This window comes from Nuphar pumila, chromosome 16 (genome assembly GCF_984573655.1).
Source record: "Nuphar pumila chromosome 16, dmNupPumi1.hap1.1, whole genome shotgun sequence".
Lineage (NCBI taxonomy): Eukaryota > Viridiplantae > Streptophyta > Magnoliopsida > Nymphaeales > Nymphaeaceae > Nuphar > Nuphar pumila.
Window position 1 is genome coordinate 73326002 of NC_143264.1, and position 22500 is coordinate 73348501.

Genomic DNA, 22500 nt, shown 5'->3' on the forward strand with positions numbered 1-22500 from the left:
TTCATCTTTATCCAACCTCGGTAAATTTTTTTGGCGTCTTGATTCCGGTGCATCGTTTCACATGACCCTAAGTCATGATATATTATCCGAATATCATAACAACTCAAGTGTGTCAAATGTTTTTACGATCGATGTGACATCTCTTTAAATTGAATGAATAGAGAATTTTAAAAAGGATTTTTAAAATAAAAAGGGTTTTTTATTCGAAAGATCCTACACATTCCTAAATTAAACCTAAATTTTTTATCCGTCTCTCAAATATTTGATTATTGTTGTAACATTCATTTCTTTTCAAATGAATGTTTGGTGTAAGATCACTAGTAAGGGAAGCTAATTGGGCAAGGCCATAGAGAAGGAGGGCTATACTATATGGATTTTTAGAAATGCCTAAAGACGTTTTTTGCTGTAATTTCCAAAAATTAGATTTAAATGTATGACATCCAAATATAGAAAAAATCCAATATTTTCCAAATTTGAAAAAAAATTGTAATCTTAATGATTTCTCTTGTGAAGAACATGTTCTTGAAAAAATAAAGAGATTACCATTCAATGATAAAGCTTTTGTTTCATCTAAACCACTTGAGTTAGTTCATTTGGATGTTTGGGGTCCCACACCCGTATTATCTAAAGATGGATATGCATATTATGTTATATTTGTGGATGATGTTACTAGTCACAAGCATAAATCTAGTCTTTTTTCATTTTCAAAATTTCATAAGTTGGTTAAAAATAGGTTTAGAAACAAAATTTCTATCATACTGATTTAGGGGGAGAATTTGTATCAAAATGATTTTATAGATTATTTTAAACTTTATGGCATCACACATCAAAGATCTTGCTCTCACACGCCACAACAAAATGACTTAGCAGAAAGAAGACTTAGGCACATCATTGAAACATCAAGAACCTTGTTTATTGCTAGCCATGTGCCTAAGATTTTTTGGGTAGAAGCTATCTTAACATTTGTTTATCTTATAAACAGAATGCCATCATTCTCTTTACAAAATATTTCATATATTGAAAAACTTCTTAAACTTTTTCCTGACTATGCTAGACTATGAATCTTTAGTTATAAATGTTTTGTATTAACCAATAAAAATGACAAGTTTTCTTCTAGAGCTATTCCTTATGCCTTTTTTGGGTATGCCGACAACCAACAAGGATATCAACGTTATAATCCTAAGATTGAAAAATTGTATATTTTTAATATTTTTGTAAAAAAAATATTTTTTGATAAAGATCAAGCTAAGGAAGTAACTGAGTACTATTTTTTATTTGATCTTGGTTCCAACGAAGATATTGATGATTTTGATTATGATTTTGAGAATTTCATTGAATCAATCATGATAATCAAACTTGTTTAGAGTACTCTGGACAAGGATGCTGCAAACTATGAAATCATCTAGAGTTTCTAAACCTCCATAAAAATTTGTTTCATATGATTATTTTTCATCTAAATATAAAGCATGCATAGCCTTAATTCACTTATATGTAGAATCTTAATCTTATGTTCAAGCCAAAGAATACTCCGAATGGGTCAAAGCAATGAAGGTAAAACTAGATGCATTAGAAACATGCTCAAACTTGGTCTATTCAAGATATTTCATAGAGAAAGAAACCTATAGGTTGTATCTGGATATATAAGATAAAAACCAAAAGTAATGGTACTCTTGAGATATACAAAGCTAGGTTAGTTGCCAAAGGACATGCACAAGAATATGACATAAATTTTGAAGAAACCTTTGTACATGTTGCATGTATGACTACAATTAGAATCTTCATTGTAGTTGCTTCAATTAAAAATTGGTCCATATATCAAATAAATGTTAAGAATGCCTTTTTAAATGTTCATCTTATGAAAGAAGCATACATGAAGGCCCTCATGCATGGGTATACCTCAAGAGAAGGCTCTTCGCCTGCATAAGGCATTGTATGGTTTGAAACAAGCTTCCAAAGCTTAGTATGATAGATTTATCTATGTTATGCTTGATATTGACTTCAGATCTTATGTGTGACTTACATTGCTTTATTTGTTAAGAATTCTGATGAAAGTACTATTATTTTACTTCTCTATGTTGATGATATGATAATCACTGGAGGAGACACAGATGAAGTTCAACATATTAAAAATATTCTTAAAACTAGTTTTGAAATGACTAATTTGGGTTTTCTACTATATTTTATAGGAATAGAAGTTGCTTATTCTCCTTGAGGGTATTTATTATCATAGACTAGGTTTGCTTATGATATTGTTCTAAGTCCGGTATATCAGATAACAAGAAGGTTGACACTCCAGAAGTAACAAATGTTAAGATGAAAATCGAAGATGGGGAGCCTCTAGATGATCCAACTCCTTATAGACAACTTTTCAGAGCTCTTTCTTACTTGGCAATTACTAGACCTGATATATCACACGCTGCACACACAATTAGTCAGTTTCAACACACTCCCACATTTGTTCACATTGGAGCTGTTTTGCTTCTTATTAGATATCTTAGAATTTTTATTTTTAGAGGCCTATTTATGTCTTCCTCGTCTGCATTAAATTTATTTGAATATACTGATGCAAATTAGGGAGGTGATCCTAATAATGGACACTCAATCACATGTTTTTGTGTTTTCTTAGATAAATCATCGATCTCATGGAGGTGCAAAAAGTAACAGAGTCTCTCTCTTCTCAACTGAAGCTGGGTACCGAGCCATGACTACCCGAGAAGATTGCTGACTGATATGAGAATCAACATTCTAGGAGCTTCAAAGATGAGCTGCGACTACAAGAGTGCTATCTATATTGCTATGAACAATACTTTTTATGAAATGATGAAGCACATCGAGATGGACTGCTATTTTGAGAGAAATATCTTCAAAGAACCATTGATATGTCCTATGTTACATATGAGTACCAATTGAGAGACTTTTTTACCAAATTTCTTTTTGCTCCTAGGTTTCACTTCTTTTAAGGCAAACTTTTGGTTATCCTACCATAAGCTTGAAGGGAGTGTTAAATTGTACATATTTATGTATATAGTATAATATATATGTATATTAGTATAGTATATACGTATATGTATGTGCATATATGTATACAACAACAACAACTACGCCTTCATCCCAAAACAATTGGCGTCATCGATATAAACCAAAAAAGAAATTCATTTTGGGTCTTCCACATGAATCCTTTTCCTCCAATCATTTCTATCCAATGCCATGTCCTCGGTGAGGTTCAAAGCATTCATATCCTTTCCTATCATCTCCATCCAAGTCTTCCTAGGCCTACCCCGACCTCTTTTAACTAAAATATTTTCCCATTTCTCCAACCTTCTAACTGGAGCATCATTAGGCCTTTGCCGAATATGTCCAAACCACCGTAAACGATTCTCTCGCATCTTATTTTCAATGGGTGCAACACCTACCTTCTTACGTATCTCCTCGTTTCGAATCTTATCTTTTATTGTATTTCCACACATCCATCTAAGCATCCGCATCTCAGCTACACTCATTTTTTGAATATGATGTCTCTTGGCAGCCCAACATTCCGTACCATAAAGTAAAGCAGGTCTAATAGTCGTCCTATAAAACTTTCCCTTCAACCACAATGATCTATTCAATACTTGAAGAAGGTCATTGATCTACCATACGTGAGGTCTGAGTATCAACTTGCGGACTTCTTCACAAAAGCTCTTTGTTCGCCTAGATTTCATTTCCTTCTTGACAAACTTGCAGTTATCACACCGTAAGTTTGAGGGGGGGTGTTAAAATGTATACTCAAAAGCATTATTGTAAGTATAAATATATATACTTATACACATAGAGATACGTATACATATGTTATATGTTTACATATCTCTCTATATAAGTATATATATTTATACATTTTTCTCTTTTTTACCCGAAAAGGGTATTTTAGTCCTTTTACATTTTGCGCATATTCCATTTGGAATATGCTGTAATTTTTCTCTTTATTTTTTCATTTCTTTTATTTTTATTTTTCCTTTTTGTTTTTCCAAAAAGGAGCATTGGGGGTCTCCCCAATAGAGTCGTTGGGGAGCCTCCAACGGTCACAATTGTGACCGTTGGGAGCTCCCCAACGACTCCTTTGGGGAGCCCCCTCTAGCCCCTCTCCTTTCTTGTATAAATAGGGGTGTTCCCCCTTGTTGTTAAATAAGCTTGAGAGTCTCAAGCATTTGCTTTTATTTATGAAATACATGCATTATTGCATGTTTATTATTTATACGTTTTTTTGCGTATTTTGTTCAAGTGTTGTGAGAGTGCTTTCGTGCACTTCTTTTATAAAGTATTTGTGCTTGTATGCGTATTGTCTCTTCGTAGACAATTTCACATGGTATCAAAGCTCGGTTGGTGATTGAAGATCGTGGGATCCTCCTTTGTTCGAGTGCCTCGAAAACCATGCCTTCAGATCTTTAAAGATTGAAGTGGTGGATCTTGCTTCTCAAATATTTGAGAAGGATCTTGTGCAAAATAAAAGTTGAAACATTGTATTGGTACGCTTTTTTTCTCCTTCTCTTTACGCATTAATGGGTGAAAAAGAGTCTCACTTTGCCCTTGGCTTCAAGTTGAATGGGTCCAACTATCATATTTGGGCCGAGAATATGGAGGCTCACATAAAAGGAAAATGATTGTGGGGTTATGTGCAAGGAACAATTCCAGAACCGGAACCCAAGATAACCGTAATGGACGGAAGTGAAATCAAAATTCTTGAGGGAGAGGAAAGAATCAAAGCTCTTGAAGAATACTCCAAGAAGCACGACGAATGGGAAATGAAGAACTTCAAGATTCTTTCTTGGTTCTTTGCATCCGTCGAAACAAAGATTAATGCCAACATTATCAAATTCAAAAAAGCATCGGAAGCTTGGCATTATCTCGAGAAAATGTATACATCAAAAGATCTTTCCCATAAGTATTACCTTCAAAAGAAGGCCCTCTCCCTTACTCAAAGTGAAATGTCTATTAGGGAATATTTTGCCGATCTTTCCTCTATTTGGGATGAGCTCTCTATGCTTGAACCAAAATGGAGTGGAGAGGCAATTGAACTCTGCCACAAGCAACTTGAAGAAGATCGTTTCTTCAATTTTTTGAATGAGTTGAGACCGGAATTTTAGCAAATAAGGTCATCACTTCTCTCCTCATTTACTCCTCCCTCTCTTGAAGATGTTCTCACCAAATTAAGTGGTGAGGAGACTCGTATGAGTCTATGTAAACAAGGATCAAGTGTTCTTATGATTCCTTATAATGAAGAAAACAATGAGGTTAATGCCGTATCAAGACCCGGAAGTAATGTAAAAATTTATCGTCCTCCTCATTTTAAATTCCAAAATCAAGGAGGAGATGGTGGACAAAGAGGAAAGAGGGACTATAGCAAGACTATATGTCATTTTTGTAAAGAACTGGGGCATATCAAGCCCGTATGTCCCAAATGGAAGAAGCTTCTCGCTATGGCCACCACCAGTGCACCACAAAAGGAAGATGCTTCATCAAGTGGGTCACTCTCGTTGAACCAAATAATGGAAACCCTTCAACCTCTTTTCAAGGGAGCTACATCCGGTGCCGCCGTGTCTACTTCTTCCATTCCAGGTAAAGTCTCTTGGCTTTTGGACTCAGGTGCATCTTTTCATATGTCCCCAAACATGTTTTCACTTTCCGATTATTCAAAAAATGCTTCTCCATCCTTTGTTTCCACTGCGGATGAAACCTCTCTTGAAATTAAAGGAATAAGTAATTTTGAAACTCAAGATTTTTTTATTCCAAAAATTAGATTTATACCTAAACTTAACTTAAATCTTCTCTCTGTTTCTCAACTTTCGGACCATGGTTGTGATATTAAAATTTCATGTGATAAATGTTTAATACAGGATCGCCTGTCCGAGAAATTGATTGGGAAAGGCTTTAGAAAAGACGATTTATACTATATGGAATCTCTTCAAGTTCCAAAATCTTTTTGTAATGTTGCCCGAAACAAAGATATAAATGTGTGGCACAAAAGACTTGGTCATCCTAATATCACCAAGTTATCTTATCTGCATTTTGCGAAGGACCTATGTAAAAGTTCTTTTTCTTGTAATGACTGTATTCTCGGAAAAATGCAAAGTTTACCTTTTGAGCAAAGAACGATGTTCTCATCTAAACCCTTTGAAATTGTTTATTCCGATGTTTGGGGACCCGCACCTGTTGTCTCAAAAGGAGGCTTTTCTTACTATGTTATTTTTGTGGATGATTTCTATAGATATTCATGGATATTTTTTCTCAAATTCAAACATGAAGTTTTTTCGTGCTTTAGAACCTTCCATTCAATGATCAAGAATCAGTTTAACAGTAACATAAAGATTTTTAGAAGTGATTCTGGAGGAGAATATCTCTCCAACCAATTTAAAATATATCTTGAAGATCACAGAATCATTCACCAAAGATGTTGTCCTAAAACCCCTCAACAGAATGGGTTGGCCGAAAGAAAACATAGGCATATCATTGAGACCACTAGAACCCTTCTTATTTCCCAAAACATCCCTAAATTTTTTTGGGCTGAAGCAACTCTTGCTTCTGTTTACCTGATAAATCGCTTGCCTTCTAGAATATTAGGGAAAATATCCCCTTTTGAGATTTTATATAAACTCGAGCCAGATTATAATAGGTTACGAGTCTTCGGGTGTAAGTGTTTCATACTTACGGATAAGAATGACAAACTCTCTCCCAAGGCTATCCCCTGCGCTTTTCTTGGATATTCTGAAACTCAAAAGGGATTTCGATGTTACGATCTTCGAGAAGATAAGTTATATGTCTCTAGAAATGTAACTTTTTTGGAAAATGAAAGTGGATTTGAAAAAAATGTTTCTCAACAAGAAAATTTTGATTACTCCTTCCTTTTTGACTTATTGTCTAGTAATGATGATACATCTAGTGATGATGATGTATCATCAAACCATAATGAGGACATTGAGGGTGATGTCGAAGAGCATAACCAACAAGAAGGCAGGATTTCAAGTGATCCAATAACATACTCACGTAGAAACCAAGACACCTTTAGAAGTGCTATTGATCAATATAGTGAACTTGTTCCTGTTCTCGATCACCGAAGATCTGAGAGGAATAGGAGACCTCCCACTCATTTTGTCTCCTTTGATTCTTTTTCACCCCGATATAGGGTTTGTCTTAATGCCATTCATTCTTATTTTGAACCAAGAAATTTTGAAGAAGCAAAAAATTGTATAGAATGGCAAGAAGCTATGCAAAATGAACTTAATGCTCTTAAAAGGGCTGAAACTTGGGATTTCCAAACTCTACCCATAGGAAAGAAAACTATAGGCTGTCGATGGGTTTTTAAGGTTAAAACTAAGAGCGACGGATCCCTTGAAAGGTATAAGGCTCGCTTAGTTGCAAAAGGGTATGGGCAAGAGTATGGAATTGATTATGAAGAAACTTTTGCTCCTGTAGCCAGAATGGTTACAGTTAGATGTCTTATCACTATTGCATTTATTAAAAATTGGAATATTTTTCAAATGGATGTGAAAAATGCCTTTTTAAATGGTGATTTTAATGAAGAAGTGTATATGGATGCTCCACCAGGCATGAAGATCCCTAAAGATAAAGTTCTTCTTCTTCAAAAGGCTCTTTATGGTCTGAAACAGGCTCCCAAAGCCTAGTATGACAGATTTACCAGTGTAATGCTGGAAAATGGCTTCTCCTCATGTTATACTGACACTGCTCTATTTACTAGAAAATCTAAGGCAGGGATTGTAATATTGTTACTATATGTTGATGACATGTTAATTACAGGTGATGATGTTCAAGGAGTCAAGGGTATTAAGTCCGTCTTGACTTCAAAATTTGAGATGTCAGACTTGGGTTTTCTGACATATTTTCTTGGAATTGAGGTTGCCTATTCCCAACGTGGTTATTTTTTATCTCAGTCTAAGCTTGCTTGTGAGATTATTGACAGATCAGGAATTTCTGATGACAAAGTATGCGAAACCCCTGAAGTTGTATGAGTAAAAATGAAGATTGACGACGTTGTTCCTCTAATCGATCCTACTCCTTACAGACAGTTGGTAGGTTTTTTAATGTATCTCAACATTACTCGACCTGATTTGTCACATGCTATACACATCGCCAGCCAGTTTCAGCATGCTCCTACAACCGTTCATATGAGTGCTGTGCTTCGCATCATCAGATATTTGAAGGGAACAGTGAATAAGGGAGTATTCCTATCCTCTTCTTCTGAATTAAAATTGCTTGCTTATACTGACTCAGATTGGGGAGGTGATCCTAGTAACCGTCACTCCACCACTGGTTTTTGTATTTTCTTAGGAGAATCTTTGATCTCGTGGCGATGTAAAAAGCAACAGGTCTCCTTATCATCCACCGAAGCCGAATACAGAGCCATGGCATCTACCACCATGGAAGTAGTATGGATTCGACGTCTTTTGGAAGATATGAGAGTTGTTATCAAAGAACCAACAAAGCTATGCTGTGACAATAAAAGTGCAATCTACATTGCCAAGAACCACACATTTCACGAGTGAACAAAACATATAGAGATGGACTGCCATTATGTCAGGGAAGAATACTTGAAGAAGGTCATTGATCTACCATACGTGACGTCTGAGTATCAACTTGCGGACTTCTTCACAAAAGCTCTTTGTTCGCCTAGATTTCATTTCCTTCTTGACAAACTTGCGGTTATCACACCGTAAGTTTGAGGGGGGTGTTAAAATGTATACTCAAAAGCATTATTGTAAGTATAAATATATATACTTATACACATAGAGATACGTATACATATGTTATATGTATACATATCTCTATATATAAGTATATATATTTATACATTTTTCTCTTTTTTACCCGAAAAGGGTATTTTAGTCCTTTTACATTTTGCGCATATTCCATTTGGAATATGCTGTAATTTTTCACTTTATTTTTTCATTTCTTTTATTTTTCCTTTTTGTTTTTCTAAAAAGGAGCATTGGGGGTCTCCCCAACCGTTGGGAGCTCCCCAACGACTCCTTTGGGGAGCCCCCCTCTAGCCCCTCTCCTTTCTTGTATAAATAGGGGTGTTCCCCCTTGTTGTTAAATAAGCTTGAGAGTTTTAAGCATTTGCTTTTATTTATGAAATACATGCATTATTGCATGTTTATTATTTATACGCTTTTTGCGTATTTTGTTCAAGTGTTGTGAGAGTGCTTTCGTGCACTTCTTTTATAAAGTATTTGTGCTTGTATGCGTATTGTCTCTTCGTAGACAATTTCACAGTATATACGTATATGTATGTGCATATATGTATACAACAACAACAACTACGCCTTCATCCCAAAACAATTGGGGTCAGCGATATAAACCAAAAAAGAAATTCATTTTGGGTCTTCCACATGAATCCTTTTCCTCCAATCATTTTTATCCAATGCCATGTCCTCGGTGAGGTTCAAAGCATTCATATCCTTTCCTATCACCTCCATCCATGTCTTCCTAGGCCTACCCCGACCTCTTTTAACTAATATATTTTCTCATTTCTCCATCCTTCTAATTGGAGCATCATTAGGCCTTCGCCGAATATGTCCAAACCACCGTAAACGATTCTCTCTCATCTTATTTTCAATGGGTGCAACGCCTACCTTCTTACATATCTCCTCGTTCCGAATCTTATCTTTTATTGTATTTCCACACATCCATCTCAGCATACGTATCTCAGCTACAGTCATTTTTTGAATATGATGTCTCTTGACAGCCCAACATTCCGTACCATATAGTAAAGCGGGCCTAATAGTCGTCCTATAAAACTTTTCCTTCAACCGCAATGGCATTTTACGATCGCACAACACTTCAGTTGCACTTTTTCATTTCATTCACCCAACCTTTATCCTATGATTTACATCTCCATCAATTTCTCCATACTTTTGAATGATAGATCCCAAATATTTGAAACAATCATCCACTGGTATTTCTTGCTCACCAAGCTTCACTATACTCCCATCACTACTTCGTTGCTTACTAAACCGACATTCCATATATTCCGTCTTACTCTTACTCAACTTAAAACCTCTAGCTTCCAATATCTGTCTCCATAATTCTAACTTAGCATTAACCCCAGCTCTAGACTCATCAATCAAAACAATATCATCAGCAAACAACATACACCACGGTACATTTTCTTGAATTGATCTCGTAAGCTCATCCATCACTATAGCAAATATGAAAGGGCTTAAAGCAGATCCTTGATGTAACCCAACCGTTATCGGAAAATTGGTTGTCACCCCTCCACATGTGCGGACATTGGTTACTACTCCTTCATACATATCTTTAATTATACTAATGTACTTGAGAGAAACACCTTTCTTCATCATTGTCCACCAGAGAACGTCCCTAGGTACTCTATCGTATGCCTTCTCTAAATTAATAAAAACCATATGCAAATCTTTGTTCCTCTCTCTATATCTTTCAATAAGTTGTCTAAGAAGATGTATAGCTTCCATAGTTGATCTTCCAGGCATAAAACCAAATTGATTCTCCGATATCATGACAACCTTCCTCAACCTAGACTCAATCACCCTCTCCCAAAGTTTCATAGTATGACTCATGAGTTTTATACCACGATAGTTTGTGCAATCTTGTATATCACCCTTATTCTTATATAAAGGCACCAAAGTACTCTTCCTCCACTCATTAGACATCTTATTTGTTCGCCAAATCAAGTTAAAAAGATTTGTCAACCATTCTAAACCTTTCTCTCCCAAGCATTTCCAAGCCTCGATAGGTATACCATCTGGGCCAACTGCCCTTCTTGATTTCATTTTCTTCAAAGCCTCTGCAATTTCTTTCTTTTGAATCTTGCGCATGAAGTCACGATTTATCTCATGAAAAGGAATGGAGAAGTCTCCAAGATCTTGAGCATGACTATCATTAAATAGCTTATCAAAATATTCTTTCCATCTCTCCTTAATCTCCTCATCTTTGACTAAAACCCTTTGCGTTTCATCTTTGATACATCTAACCATAGCCAAATCTCTCGATTTCCTATCTCTCATCTTTGCAAGCCTATAAATATCCTTCTCGCCTTCTTTGGTATCCAACTTGTCATAAACCTCCTTATATACCTTAGCCCTCGCGTTTCGAACTAATTTTTTAGCTTCCTTCTTTGCTATCATATACTTCTCTAAATTCTCATTATCACGACTCTTACTTAGATTTCTATAACACTCTCTTTTAATCTTAATAGCTAATTTGACATCCTCGTTCCACCATGATGTATCCTTACCTAGTGGTGCACCGCCTTTAGACTCACCCAATACCTCCTTAGCCACTTTTCTCATGCCACCCGCTATCTTATTCCACATTGGTTCTGAATCCTCCTCGAGACACTAATCAGCTTCCTTAACTACCTGCTCTACAAACATTCCTTGTTTAGCTCCTATCAGTGCCCACCACTTAATTCTAGGATCTATCCTATGTGCATATATGTATATTCATAATTTTTACACATATTCTATGAATATATTATATATATATATATATATTTATTGAACATAAATATATAGAATATATAAGGACCAAGTCAAACTAGTTGACTTGATCCCAACGGCTAGAAATCTAGCCATTGGGACCAAGTCAACTTAGTTTGACTTTCTCCCAACGGCTAGAAATCTAGTCGTTGTGAGGTCCCTCTCTCTCTCTCTTCTAACTCTCCCTCTTCTCATTTTGTGTATAAATAGGGGTGTTCTTCTCTTTGTAAAGTTATGCTTTTGCACACTTGTTCCATTGAGTAAAATATATTTTTTATAGTGTGCCTTATTGTGTGTATCCCTTTTGTTGGATTTGTGTGTGTGTGTTCCTTAGAGCACACTTTTGTGGGATTTGTAAGTGTTGCTTAGAGAACACTTTTGTGGTTATTCACTTAAGTTGGAGTTGGTGGACTCTTGTGATTGGAGACTTTGAATCTTTACAAGTACACCCACCTTTGATCTTATTGCAAGGGACACCACCCATGGATTTCGAACTTGTGACATCCCGTCAACTTGGTGACATTCACAAGTCGCCCCTACCAGATGAGCAAACTAGTAGGCTAATATAAGAGTTAGCTTGCAGGATGTGTTTGTATTTCCGATAGTTTGCTCAAAATGATCGTTACATTTTGGGTGCTTCCTGTTACATTTGGGTGTTCTGTAATATGCATTGTATTCTCTATGATCACCAAATGCCATCTGTATGATGATGCTATGTTGCTTCAAACCTTTTCAGAAATAGCCTATATGATTTCATAGAAGCTGCTATGAAATTCCTAGATGCTCTAATCTTGGTTCATTTTAGTGAGCTTCTGCCTGATTATTCTATTCTAATTTTAATGCATCAGTACAATTTTTATGCCTCATTTATTGTGCCCACTAGCCTATGCTTGGACTTTCATGTTTCTAATAATGACACTTCCCAGTCAGTTTGAGTTTGTTCTATTCTACCAATGCTACTAAGGGAGAGAGACTTCCATGGGATGCGTTTGTTGGCGTGTAGTGGCTCCTTCACACCTTGAGAGTTGAGGCGAGGACGTGTGTGGGGGAAGAGAGAGAGAGAGAGAGAGAGAGAGAGAGAGAGAGAGAGAGAGAGAGAGAGAGAGAGAGAGAGAGGGCAGGTGGCATGGTCACCATGCCACATTTTTTTTGTTGCATGCTTATCTTATACGTGGCTGCTTTCTCTTTGCCGCCTCTCTCTCTAGTGCTATACATGGCTCTTCTTATCTGATCTCTTCGCCTACCGACTCACTCTCTCTGTCTCACCCTCTAAATAAGCCACCATGCACCCACTGATCTTTTCTTCTTTATCATCTAACACACCGAGTCTTGTTCTGCTACTCCTCCTTGGCACTTTCCCTCTCGATCTCGCCCTTCTTCCTCAGCCAGAATGCCTTCTTTCCCCTCCTCACCGCCTTCCTCTACATGAAGGGGACTGCAAATTCCGGCCCCGCCATCAAAGAGCCACCGAAAACGTCGTTGATGACTTGTAGCAGTTGACTTTTAATTGATGTGTATACGTGCTTCTTGTATGCACATAATCCTGAGTTGTTTTCATTGAACTTTAGTTGCACCACTGGCTGTTTGACCTGCTTGTAGCAGTGGTGGTGGGTTTCTATTTCCATTATAGCGAGTGGTCCGAAGGGCAGTCAGTGAGGTTGTTGCACGTGGCGATCATGCAGGGTTAATGGCCCCTTTCTTTAATGTGAGTGTGGTCAGCTGGCATGAAGCCTATGGGTGCTCTGAGGGGTGGAGCCACATTGTGGGTAGGGTGGGCACATGCCCACCCTGACCTAGAGTGCAGGTGGGCAGTGCCCCGGGTCGGAGTGGGCACCACTCGTGCCAGACCCAAAGGGGGCCATGGCTCACCGAGCCCGAGTGGCGAGTACCCACTACGGTACTACCCACCCCACTCTCTCTCTCTCTATTCCTTTGAGCTCCCTCGACCCCACCTCTTCGTCTCTCTCTCTCTCTCTCTCTCTCTCTCTCTCTCTCGACTTTCTATGTGCTCCTCCCCTCGACCCCACAACCACAGGTCACAGCAGGCCCATCGGCCACCACCCACCTCATTGCATCTGGCCGTCCGATGACCTCTTTAGAACATGCCCTTGACCTTGATGGCTGGGTCTTCTTGTGTCCATTTTTTTTCCAGAAATGCCAGATAGGGTTTTGATTTTAGGAGTTTTGTTTGTTTTTTAATTTCAATTTGCATAATGTATTTAGGGATTTAGGTTTTTTATTTAGTTCTTTTTTGAAATAGCATGAAATTTTAATTAGGGTTTTGTTTGTTTTTTTACTTTCAATTAGCATAATATATTTAGGGGTTTAGGTTATTGATTTTTGAAATAACATGAATTTTTCATTAGGGTTTTAGGGTTTTGTGTTTTTTTCCAATTAGCATTTGGCATGAATATAAATGCTTGATTTTGGTAAGAATATTAGGGGTTTTAATTTTTTCTAATTGGCATACATTTATGAGTTTTTTTAGGATTTAGGTTATTGATTTGGATTTTTTCAAATGACATGAATATGTAATTAGGGTTTTAGTTTTTTTTAATCCATGAATATTATGTGATTTGATTTTGGTTATAATATTAAGCATTTTTTATCAGTTAATATGATGTTTGTAGAAACTGTTATATATATATATATATATATATATATAGGGAAACTGAAATATGTAAACTAGTATGAACTGAGATTTTCATAGGTTTTTTTTTGCAAATCTAACCCTGCATATGCATTCGACGCGATCCATTTGCTTGGAATCGACTATTGGATCAAGAATTGTGATTTTGTATGCGTGAATATTTATGAACATTTTGAGCCGATGATTTTCAAGCCTTAAAAGATCCTTCTTATACATCGTAATTGAATAATTTAAGACACTGTTTCTATAAAACCAAACATCTAGATCTCATCCGTATGGTGAAATTTTAGAAAAAAAAAACCTATGAAAATTTTGGTGCATACTGATTTATATATTTTGTTGGTTTACATATTCCAGTTATCCTATGTATTTATATGTATATATATTTATGTGTAACTAGATAGTAATTAGGGTTAGTTTAGTTAGGGTAAGTTTTTTTTTTGTTTGAAATAGGACTAGTCAACATCTGCTGACTAGTCTCTTAAGTCTCATTCTTTTGTGTATAAATATGGGGCAAAATCCCACCATTTGTAATGCTTCTTGCATTATTCCACTATCAATAAAATATTATTTTTTATTATTGTGTTAACCACCTTGGGTGGATTTGGTGTATGAGCTCATTTTGGGGCTTGTGTATGTTCTTTCGGTGCTCTAGTGGAACTTTTTGAGTGTCCACTTTGTTGATTTGGTGGACATCTTCGGAGGACCTTGTTTTTTTCATGGTATCAGAGATCAAACTGTTTTTGGTGCATTGGGAAGCGTGCTACTCAAGATTTGGAAGAGTTAAGGCCTCTTTTGTAAAATCCATTTAAGTGCTTCTGAGATCATGATTGTGCTTCAAGAAAAAAAGTTCATGGTGCTGACTTTGTGGAGTGTTCGTGCTCTTCATTGGTGGTCTGGGTAAATGTATTAGAAATCAAATTCGGATCTGGACAGTAAAAAGCTCATACCAATTCCAGTTTTTGCATGTAAACTAATTCAAATTTCTGTCAAATCCGAATATTCATCAGATCTGGTAGCAAAAAATCGAAACCATATTCATATCCCATTACAATCGGATATGGTTTTTGTTAAAATACATGTAATCAATATATATATATATATACACACACACACAATCATACCGATAGGGGTATTTTAGTCATTTCACATGTACCCAATAGGAGTACTGTTTTTTCTCCTTATTTTATTTTTTGTATTTATCTTTTTATTTTCGTTTTTATTTTTCCCTGTTTTACCCACTTAAAGGGGTCCCACCATTGAATCGTTGGGGCCCCCAACGATTCCATGGGAGCCCCCTTTATGGCTCTTCTTTTGAGGCCATTTGGCCTCCCCCCTCTCTCATTTTTCTTGTATAATTAGGGGTGACCCCCTTTGTATATTTTCACTCTTGAGAGATCTCTCTCTTTCCATAAGAGGCATTTATATTTTATGTTGTGTTGTCCCTTTGTGGACTTGGGTATCATCTTTTTTGTTTGTCCATTGGTGGACATTGTAAGTGCTTATAGCACTCTTTGTATTTACGCATATCTCATTACATGGTATCAGAGCCTTGTGTATGCTCTTGATTCTTAATATAGCTAGTTGAGTAGTTATATTTTTTTTATTTTGTATCTCTTTTGGTTTGTCTTCTTGAGAGAGATTAAATGAAGGAGAACAAAAAATTGATCTCTCTTTCAAGCTTAATGGTTCCAACTACATGATGTGGGCCGCCACCATGGAGAACAACCTCAAGGGCAAAAAGCTTTGGGGATACGTTATGGGCACTATTTCGGAACCGCAACTCCAACTCACCAAGATGGATGGTGATCAAGAAAAAGCTCTTGAAGGAAATGCCCGCATGAAGGCCATTGAAGATCACCAATCTAAAGTGGAAGATTGGGAAAGCAAGCATGCAAAGATTCTTGCTTGGTTCATGAACAATGTGGAGCTCAAAATTTGCGCCAACATTGCTAAATTTCGGATGGCTAATGAAGCATGGTTCTTTATGAAAGATATGTATACTCAAAAAGACCTTGCTCGTCAATTCTTCCTCCAAGAAAAAATTCGGACTATTAAGCAAGGGGAAATGAGTGTAAGAGATTACTTTAGCACTCTTGGACCCTTATGGGACGAGCTATCTTTACTAGAATCAAAGTGAGTTTCTAGTGTAGATGTGAAACTAAGAAGAGAACAAATGAAAAAAGAACACTTTTTTCAATTTCTACATGGGCTTACGCCCGAATATGAACAAGTTAGATCTTCACTTCTTCATAGATCTAAGCTTCTTCCTTTGGAAGATGCCATAGCTGAAATATGCCAAAAAGAAACTTGTCTTGGCATGATTAAGGGAGGAGATGAAGTTTTGGCCGTGTCTAAACCCGACAATCATGTAAAAGCCTATAAGCCTTCACACTTTGGGAGACAAAATAACTATAATGCCAACTATAGAAAAACCATTTGCCATCATTGCCAAGAACCGGGTCATATAAGACCTAATTGCCCTAAGCTAAATGAAGCACCAAAGAATAAGGTTGCGTTCGTTGAAGAAATTACTCAAAAGAAGGAGTCCTTCTCTCTTGCTCAACTATCAGTACTTCAAATTCTACTCAAATCGCCATCAACCTCGGGTGCCGCCATAGCTTCTTCTTCTCCTCCAGGTATGTCTTCTTGGATTCTTGATTCTGGAGCTTCCTTTCATATGACCCCTATTGAAAATGAGCTTTCCGATTTGTGTAATAACTCTAAAAACTCTTATGTTTCAACCGCCGATGGTACATCTTTACAAGTAAAAAGTTTTGGAACTTTAAATTTTTTCAAAGATTTCATTGTGCCAAACATAAGAGTGGTACCTCAACTTAATTTAAATCTTCTCTCTGTTTCTCAAATATGTGATCATGGATATGAAATCTCCTTCTCAACTAAGGATTGCTCTATACAGGATCTCCGGTCTGGGAAGCAGATTGGGCAAGGCTATAGGAGGGGAGATCTCTATTACATGAGCAACTTGAAACTTCCCACTAACTCTTTTTGTAATCATGTCCAAGATAAAAATATTGAAACTTGACATCAAAGACTTGGACATCCAAGTTTCTAAAAAATGTACTCCTTTCCTTTTGGAATTTTTTTTTGTAATGAGAAACATTTTGCTTGCAAGAATTGTATTTTTGGAAAAATGAAATCCACTCCTTTTTCAAATCGAACTTTTGTGTCCAAAACACCTTTTGAGTTAGTCCATTCGGACGTTTGGGGCTCTTCTCCGGTCATATCGAAAGGAGGATACTCCTATTATGTTACTTTCATTGATGACTACACTAGATATGTGTGGATCTATTTTCTCAATTTAAAATCCGAAGTCTTTTTGTTTTGGGATGAAGGCGTAGTTGTTGTTGTAAAATCCGAAGTCTTTGACTTCTTCAAGAAATTTCATATGATAGTCAAAAATCAATTTTCAAGTAATATCTCTACTCTTAGATCCGATTCAGGTGGAGAGTATCTATCAAATGAATTTCAAAATTATTTGTAAACAAATGGAATTTGTCATCAAAGATCATGTCCTAGGACTTCTCAACAAAATGGTCTAGCCGAAAGAAAGTAGACACATTTTGGAAACCACCAGGACACTTCTTATTTCCAAAGATATTCCAAAAAGTTTTTGGCCCGAAGCCGCTTTAACTTCAACTTACTTGATAAATAGAATGATATCTTCATCCTTACAAAATATATCTCCATATGAAAAACTATTTGAAAAACACCCGATTTCAATAGATTAAGAATTTTTGGGTGTAAAGGTTTTGTCCTTACACATAAAAGAGACAAATTATCTCCTAAAGCTATTGAATGTATTTTCTTAGGATATGGAGAAAATCAAAAGGGTTTTAGATGTTTCGACCTTAAAAATAACAAACTCTATGTATCCAAGGATATAACCTTTCTAGAAAATGAAAATGGTTTTGAGAAAATTAAAGATATTGACGAAAGCGAATATGCTTTCTTATTTGATCTCTCTCAAGAAGATGGGACTCCTCAAGAAAAGGAAATCTCTAATGATTTGTTGAAAGATCTAGAGGATATTCCTCTTAACAATGCTGAAAATGAAAGTGATAAACCCATCCAAACCTATGTTAGGCGTGGTCAACAAGCTCCAATGAGTGTCTTAGAAAAATACTCTCAAGGTTCCAATATAGAAGAAACCTCTTTAAGGAGATCTAGCTGAATCTCCAATCCTCCTAATAGGTTTGTTTCCTATGAGTCTCTAACCCCAAGGTATAGAGCGTGTCTAATTGCGTTACACTCTTTTTATGAACCTTCACATTATAATGAAGCAAAAAACATTCCCCAATGGGTTGAAACCATGAACTTAGAACTTAGTGCCCTTGAAAAAGCAAAAACTTGAGAAATAACTTCATATTGGATGTATATGAGTATTCAAAATTAAAACTAAAAGTGATGGATCATTAGAACGCTATAAAGCTCGGTTGGTAGCAAAAGGATACACTCAAGAATACGGTATAGACTATGAAGAAACCTTCGCGCCCGTTGCTAGAATGACTGGTGTTAGGACTCTTATTGCGGTTGCGTCAATTAAAAAATGACCTATTTATCAATTAGATGTTAAGAATGCATTCTTAAATGGTGAATTAAATGAAGAGGTTTACATGGATCCTCCATGGAGTATGTATTGGTGAAAATAAGATTCTCAAACTTAAAAAGACATTATATGGTTTAAAGCAAGCTCCAAAGGCTTGGCATGATAGATTTAGCAATGTAATAACAAGTTTGAATTTTCGTTCATGCTATACTGGCACTGCTTTGTTTGTGAAAAGTGCAGAGTCTTCAGTAGTTATTCTACTACTTTATGTTGATGATATGATCATCACAGGAAGTGATGAGCAAGGAATTAATGATATTAAGAAAGTTTTAAAAGAAAATTTTGACATGTCTGACCTTGGTTTCTTAAGATATTTTTTAGGAATTGAAGTAGCGTACTCTCTTCAAGGGTACATTCTCTCTTAGATGAAACTTGCTGCTTACATTTGTTCCAAGTCTGGTATCTCCGATGATAAGAAGACAGAAACCCCTGAAGTCATCAATGCAAAGTTAAGGTTGGAAGATAGAACACTCCTTGAGGATCCTACTCCCTACTGCCAACTTGTTGGGTCTCTGACCTACTTATCCATCACTCGGCCAGACATAGCTCATGCCGTCCACTCAGTCAGTCAGTTTCAACATGCACCTACAACTGTGCACATGAGTGCAGTCTTAAGGATCGTCAGATACATCAAAAACACCATAACTAAGGGAGTTTTTCTTTCCTCTTCTTCGTCACTTGATTTAATTGCTTATACTGATGCTAATTAGGGAGAAAATCCCAATGATAGAGTCTCAACTACTGGTTTTTGTGTTTTCTTAGGTGACTATGATTTCTTGGAGATGCAAGAAGCAAGATAAAGTATCATTGTCCTCAACAGAAGCAGAATATCGTGCTATGACCACTACAACCATGGAGCTTGTGTGGCTAAGAAGTCTCCTAAGTGATATGGGCGTAGTCATCTCTATTCCTTCGAAGATGTGTTGTGACAACAAAAGCGCAATCTATATCGCAAGCAATCACACCTTCCATGAGCGTACTAAACACATCGAGATTGACTGCCACTACGTTTGTGATGAATACCTAAGAGGAACCATAGCACTGCCTTACGTTATTTTCGAGTACCAGTTGGCAGACTTCTTCACTAAAGCTCTTGCAACTCCTCGTTTTATGTTCCTTCTCAGCAAGCTTTCGGTTATATCCCCGTAAAGCTTGAGGGAGGGTGTTAAAATACATGTAATCAATATATATATATATATATATATATTCAATCATACCTGATAGGGGTATTTTAGTCATTTCACATGTACCCAATAGGGGTACTTGTTTTCTGCTTATTTTATTTTTTGTATTTATCTTTTTATTTTTCCTTTTTTTACCCACTTAAAGGAGCCCCACCATTGAATCGTTGGGGCCCCCAACGGTCACATTTGTGACCGTTGGGGGCTCCCAATGACTCCATGGGAGCCCCCTTTGTGGCTCTTCTTTTGAGGCCATTTGGCCTCCCCCCTCCCATTTTTCTTGTATAATTAGGGGTGACCCCCTTTGTATATTTTCACTCTTGAGAGCTCTCTCTCTTTCAATAAGAGACCTTTATATTTTATGTTGTGTTGTCCCTTTGTGGACTTGGGTATCATCTCTTTTGTTTGTCCATTGGTGAACATTGTAAGTGCTTATAGCACTCTTTGTATTTCCGCATATCTCATTACAGTTTTGGCTTACCAACTTCGGCTACTAAATGGAGTCAGATTTGATTAGATATTAGATAAAACCTGATACATTGACATCCTTATTTAATACTCTCTCTCTCTCTCTCGTGCCCCCAAAGAATCTAACTTTCCTAATTTCTCTCTATTATATATATGTACACTTATACCACAATCAATTTAGCAAATGAAGATAAAAAAGGTTAACTCACTGTCATTTTACAAACAGCAATTCAATACAGGGCATACAAAGATTATGCACTGGAAACGGGAACAATTCAGGTGTCTGATTACAATAGAATCAACAGATATTTACCAGCCTGTATAGTGGCAATAAAGCTTTGTGGTAACTCTTCATTATTTTTCTTTAATCTTGCAATTTTATCTATTTTTGAAGCAATGGTTCTGTTGGTCGCTTTCATTTACTACATTTTCATTTCCTCTGCATGTGGCAAAGTGGTTTTTACTGATGAAGGAAGAAAAATTGACTGGTTTTTAGCTTATGATGATAAATATTAGTATTCATTGCGCAACGCTATTGAATAATTTACTTCCAACCTCCTTGCTTCCCTTGTAAGCATGGAAGACAATGATAATGTCACCATAAAACTCATCAGGTTCAATGACACAAACTATGTAACATGGTCTTCAAGCATGAAACACCTCATATGGGGGAAAGGGTTGTGGGGATTAGTCGATGAGTCAGATTCATAACCCAAGCTAATTCTTACTAAGATAGAAGAAAAAAAAGTATCTCTTACGGAGGTGGAAAAAACCAATGGTATATTTCCTTATGAGAAAAAATAGAAAGATTGAAGAATGGGTCATGCCAAGATTATGTCTTGGTTCATGCAAATAAAGTATGCAACTTTCTTAAGAGAATATATTCTTTTAAAGATGTTGCGTACATATGCAATTTGCAAAACACTCAAGGAGAAAAAATATTAGAGAATACTTTAGTGAGTTGTTTGACCTTTTTAATGAGTTGGCCCTTCTTGAGTCTAAATGGCATTGTCTCGAAGACATAGAACTTTGCCAAAGACAAATTGATCTAGAACATTTCTATTGATTTATCAATGGTCTAAGATCAAAGTTTGAGTCTATTAAATCGACTCTTCTTCATAAAGGGAAAGTCCCCTCTATTGAAGATACCATTAAAGAGCTAATTATAGAGGAAAATAGGCTAAACAAGAAGACATCTAAAGATGATGATGACTCGGTCCTAGCCGTATCTAGGCCAGAAAACCATGTCCATGATTACAAACTTACCACATTATGGGAGACCTAACAATGATCACTATAGAAAATAAGGCAATGAGCTTGAGAATAAAAAAATTATTTGCTATTATTGTCGTGAACCGAGATATGTCAAGATGTATTGTCCTAAATTAAAGAGACCTTGTGAGAAGAAGATTTCCTCGGTTATACAAGAGTCAAATGAGCTCAAAACTACACAAGAATCAATCATTGAGAGCATGTCCTTGACTCAACTTGTAGAAGCTCTTTAACCTATAATCAAAGGAGCTTCATCAACCGGAGCTGTGGTCTCTTCTATTAGCATCTCTGAACTTGGTAAATCTCTTTGGCTTCTTGACTCAGGTGCCTCATTTCATATGATACCAAATGATGATATGTTATCTAAATGTCATAACTCAAGCTGGTCAAATATATTTATTGCTGATGAGACATCTCTTGAGATAAAAAAGAATATAAAATTTTAAAAATATTTCAAAAAGGTTTTCTATTAAAAAATTAGATATATTCTCAAGTTAAACCTAAATCTCTTATCTGTCTCTCAATTATCTCATCATGGGTATAATGTTTCCTTCTCTTCTATTGGTTGCCAAGTGCAAGATCGCCAGTCAGGGAAGCAGTTTGGGGAAGAAGGTTTATAATACATGAATTTTCTAGAATTACCCAAGAATACTTTTTGTTATAATGTTCAAAAAATAGATTTAGATTTATGACACAAAAAACTTTGCCATCCAAATGTATCCAAAATACAGAACTTTCCAAATATGGAAAAATTTTGTAATCTTGAAAATTTTACTTATGAAGATTGTAATA

At 36.3% G+C, this 22500-nt stretch overlaps 1 protein-coding gene across 3 annotated transcripts in view; it reads left to right on the top strand.

Annotated features, from left to right (window-relative positions):
- Positions 1-22500, top strand: part of LOC149813569 (putative ADP-ribosylation factor GTPase-activating protein AGD9) — a 46997-nt gene that overhangs the window by 10056 nt on the left and 14441 nt on the right. The window contains exon 7 of one of the 3 annotated variants that reach the window (XM_089991085.1): positions 20663-20779. The exons of the other annotated variants lie outside the window; for them this stretch is intronic. Coding sequence (XP_089847211.1) covers positions 20663-20761 — 99 coding nt within the window. The 3' untranslated portion in view covers positions 20762-20779. The remainder of the gene's footprint in view (positions 1-20662; positions 20780-22500) is intronic. 3 annotated transcript variants of the gene reach the window in all.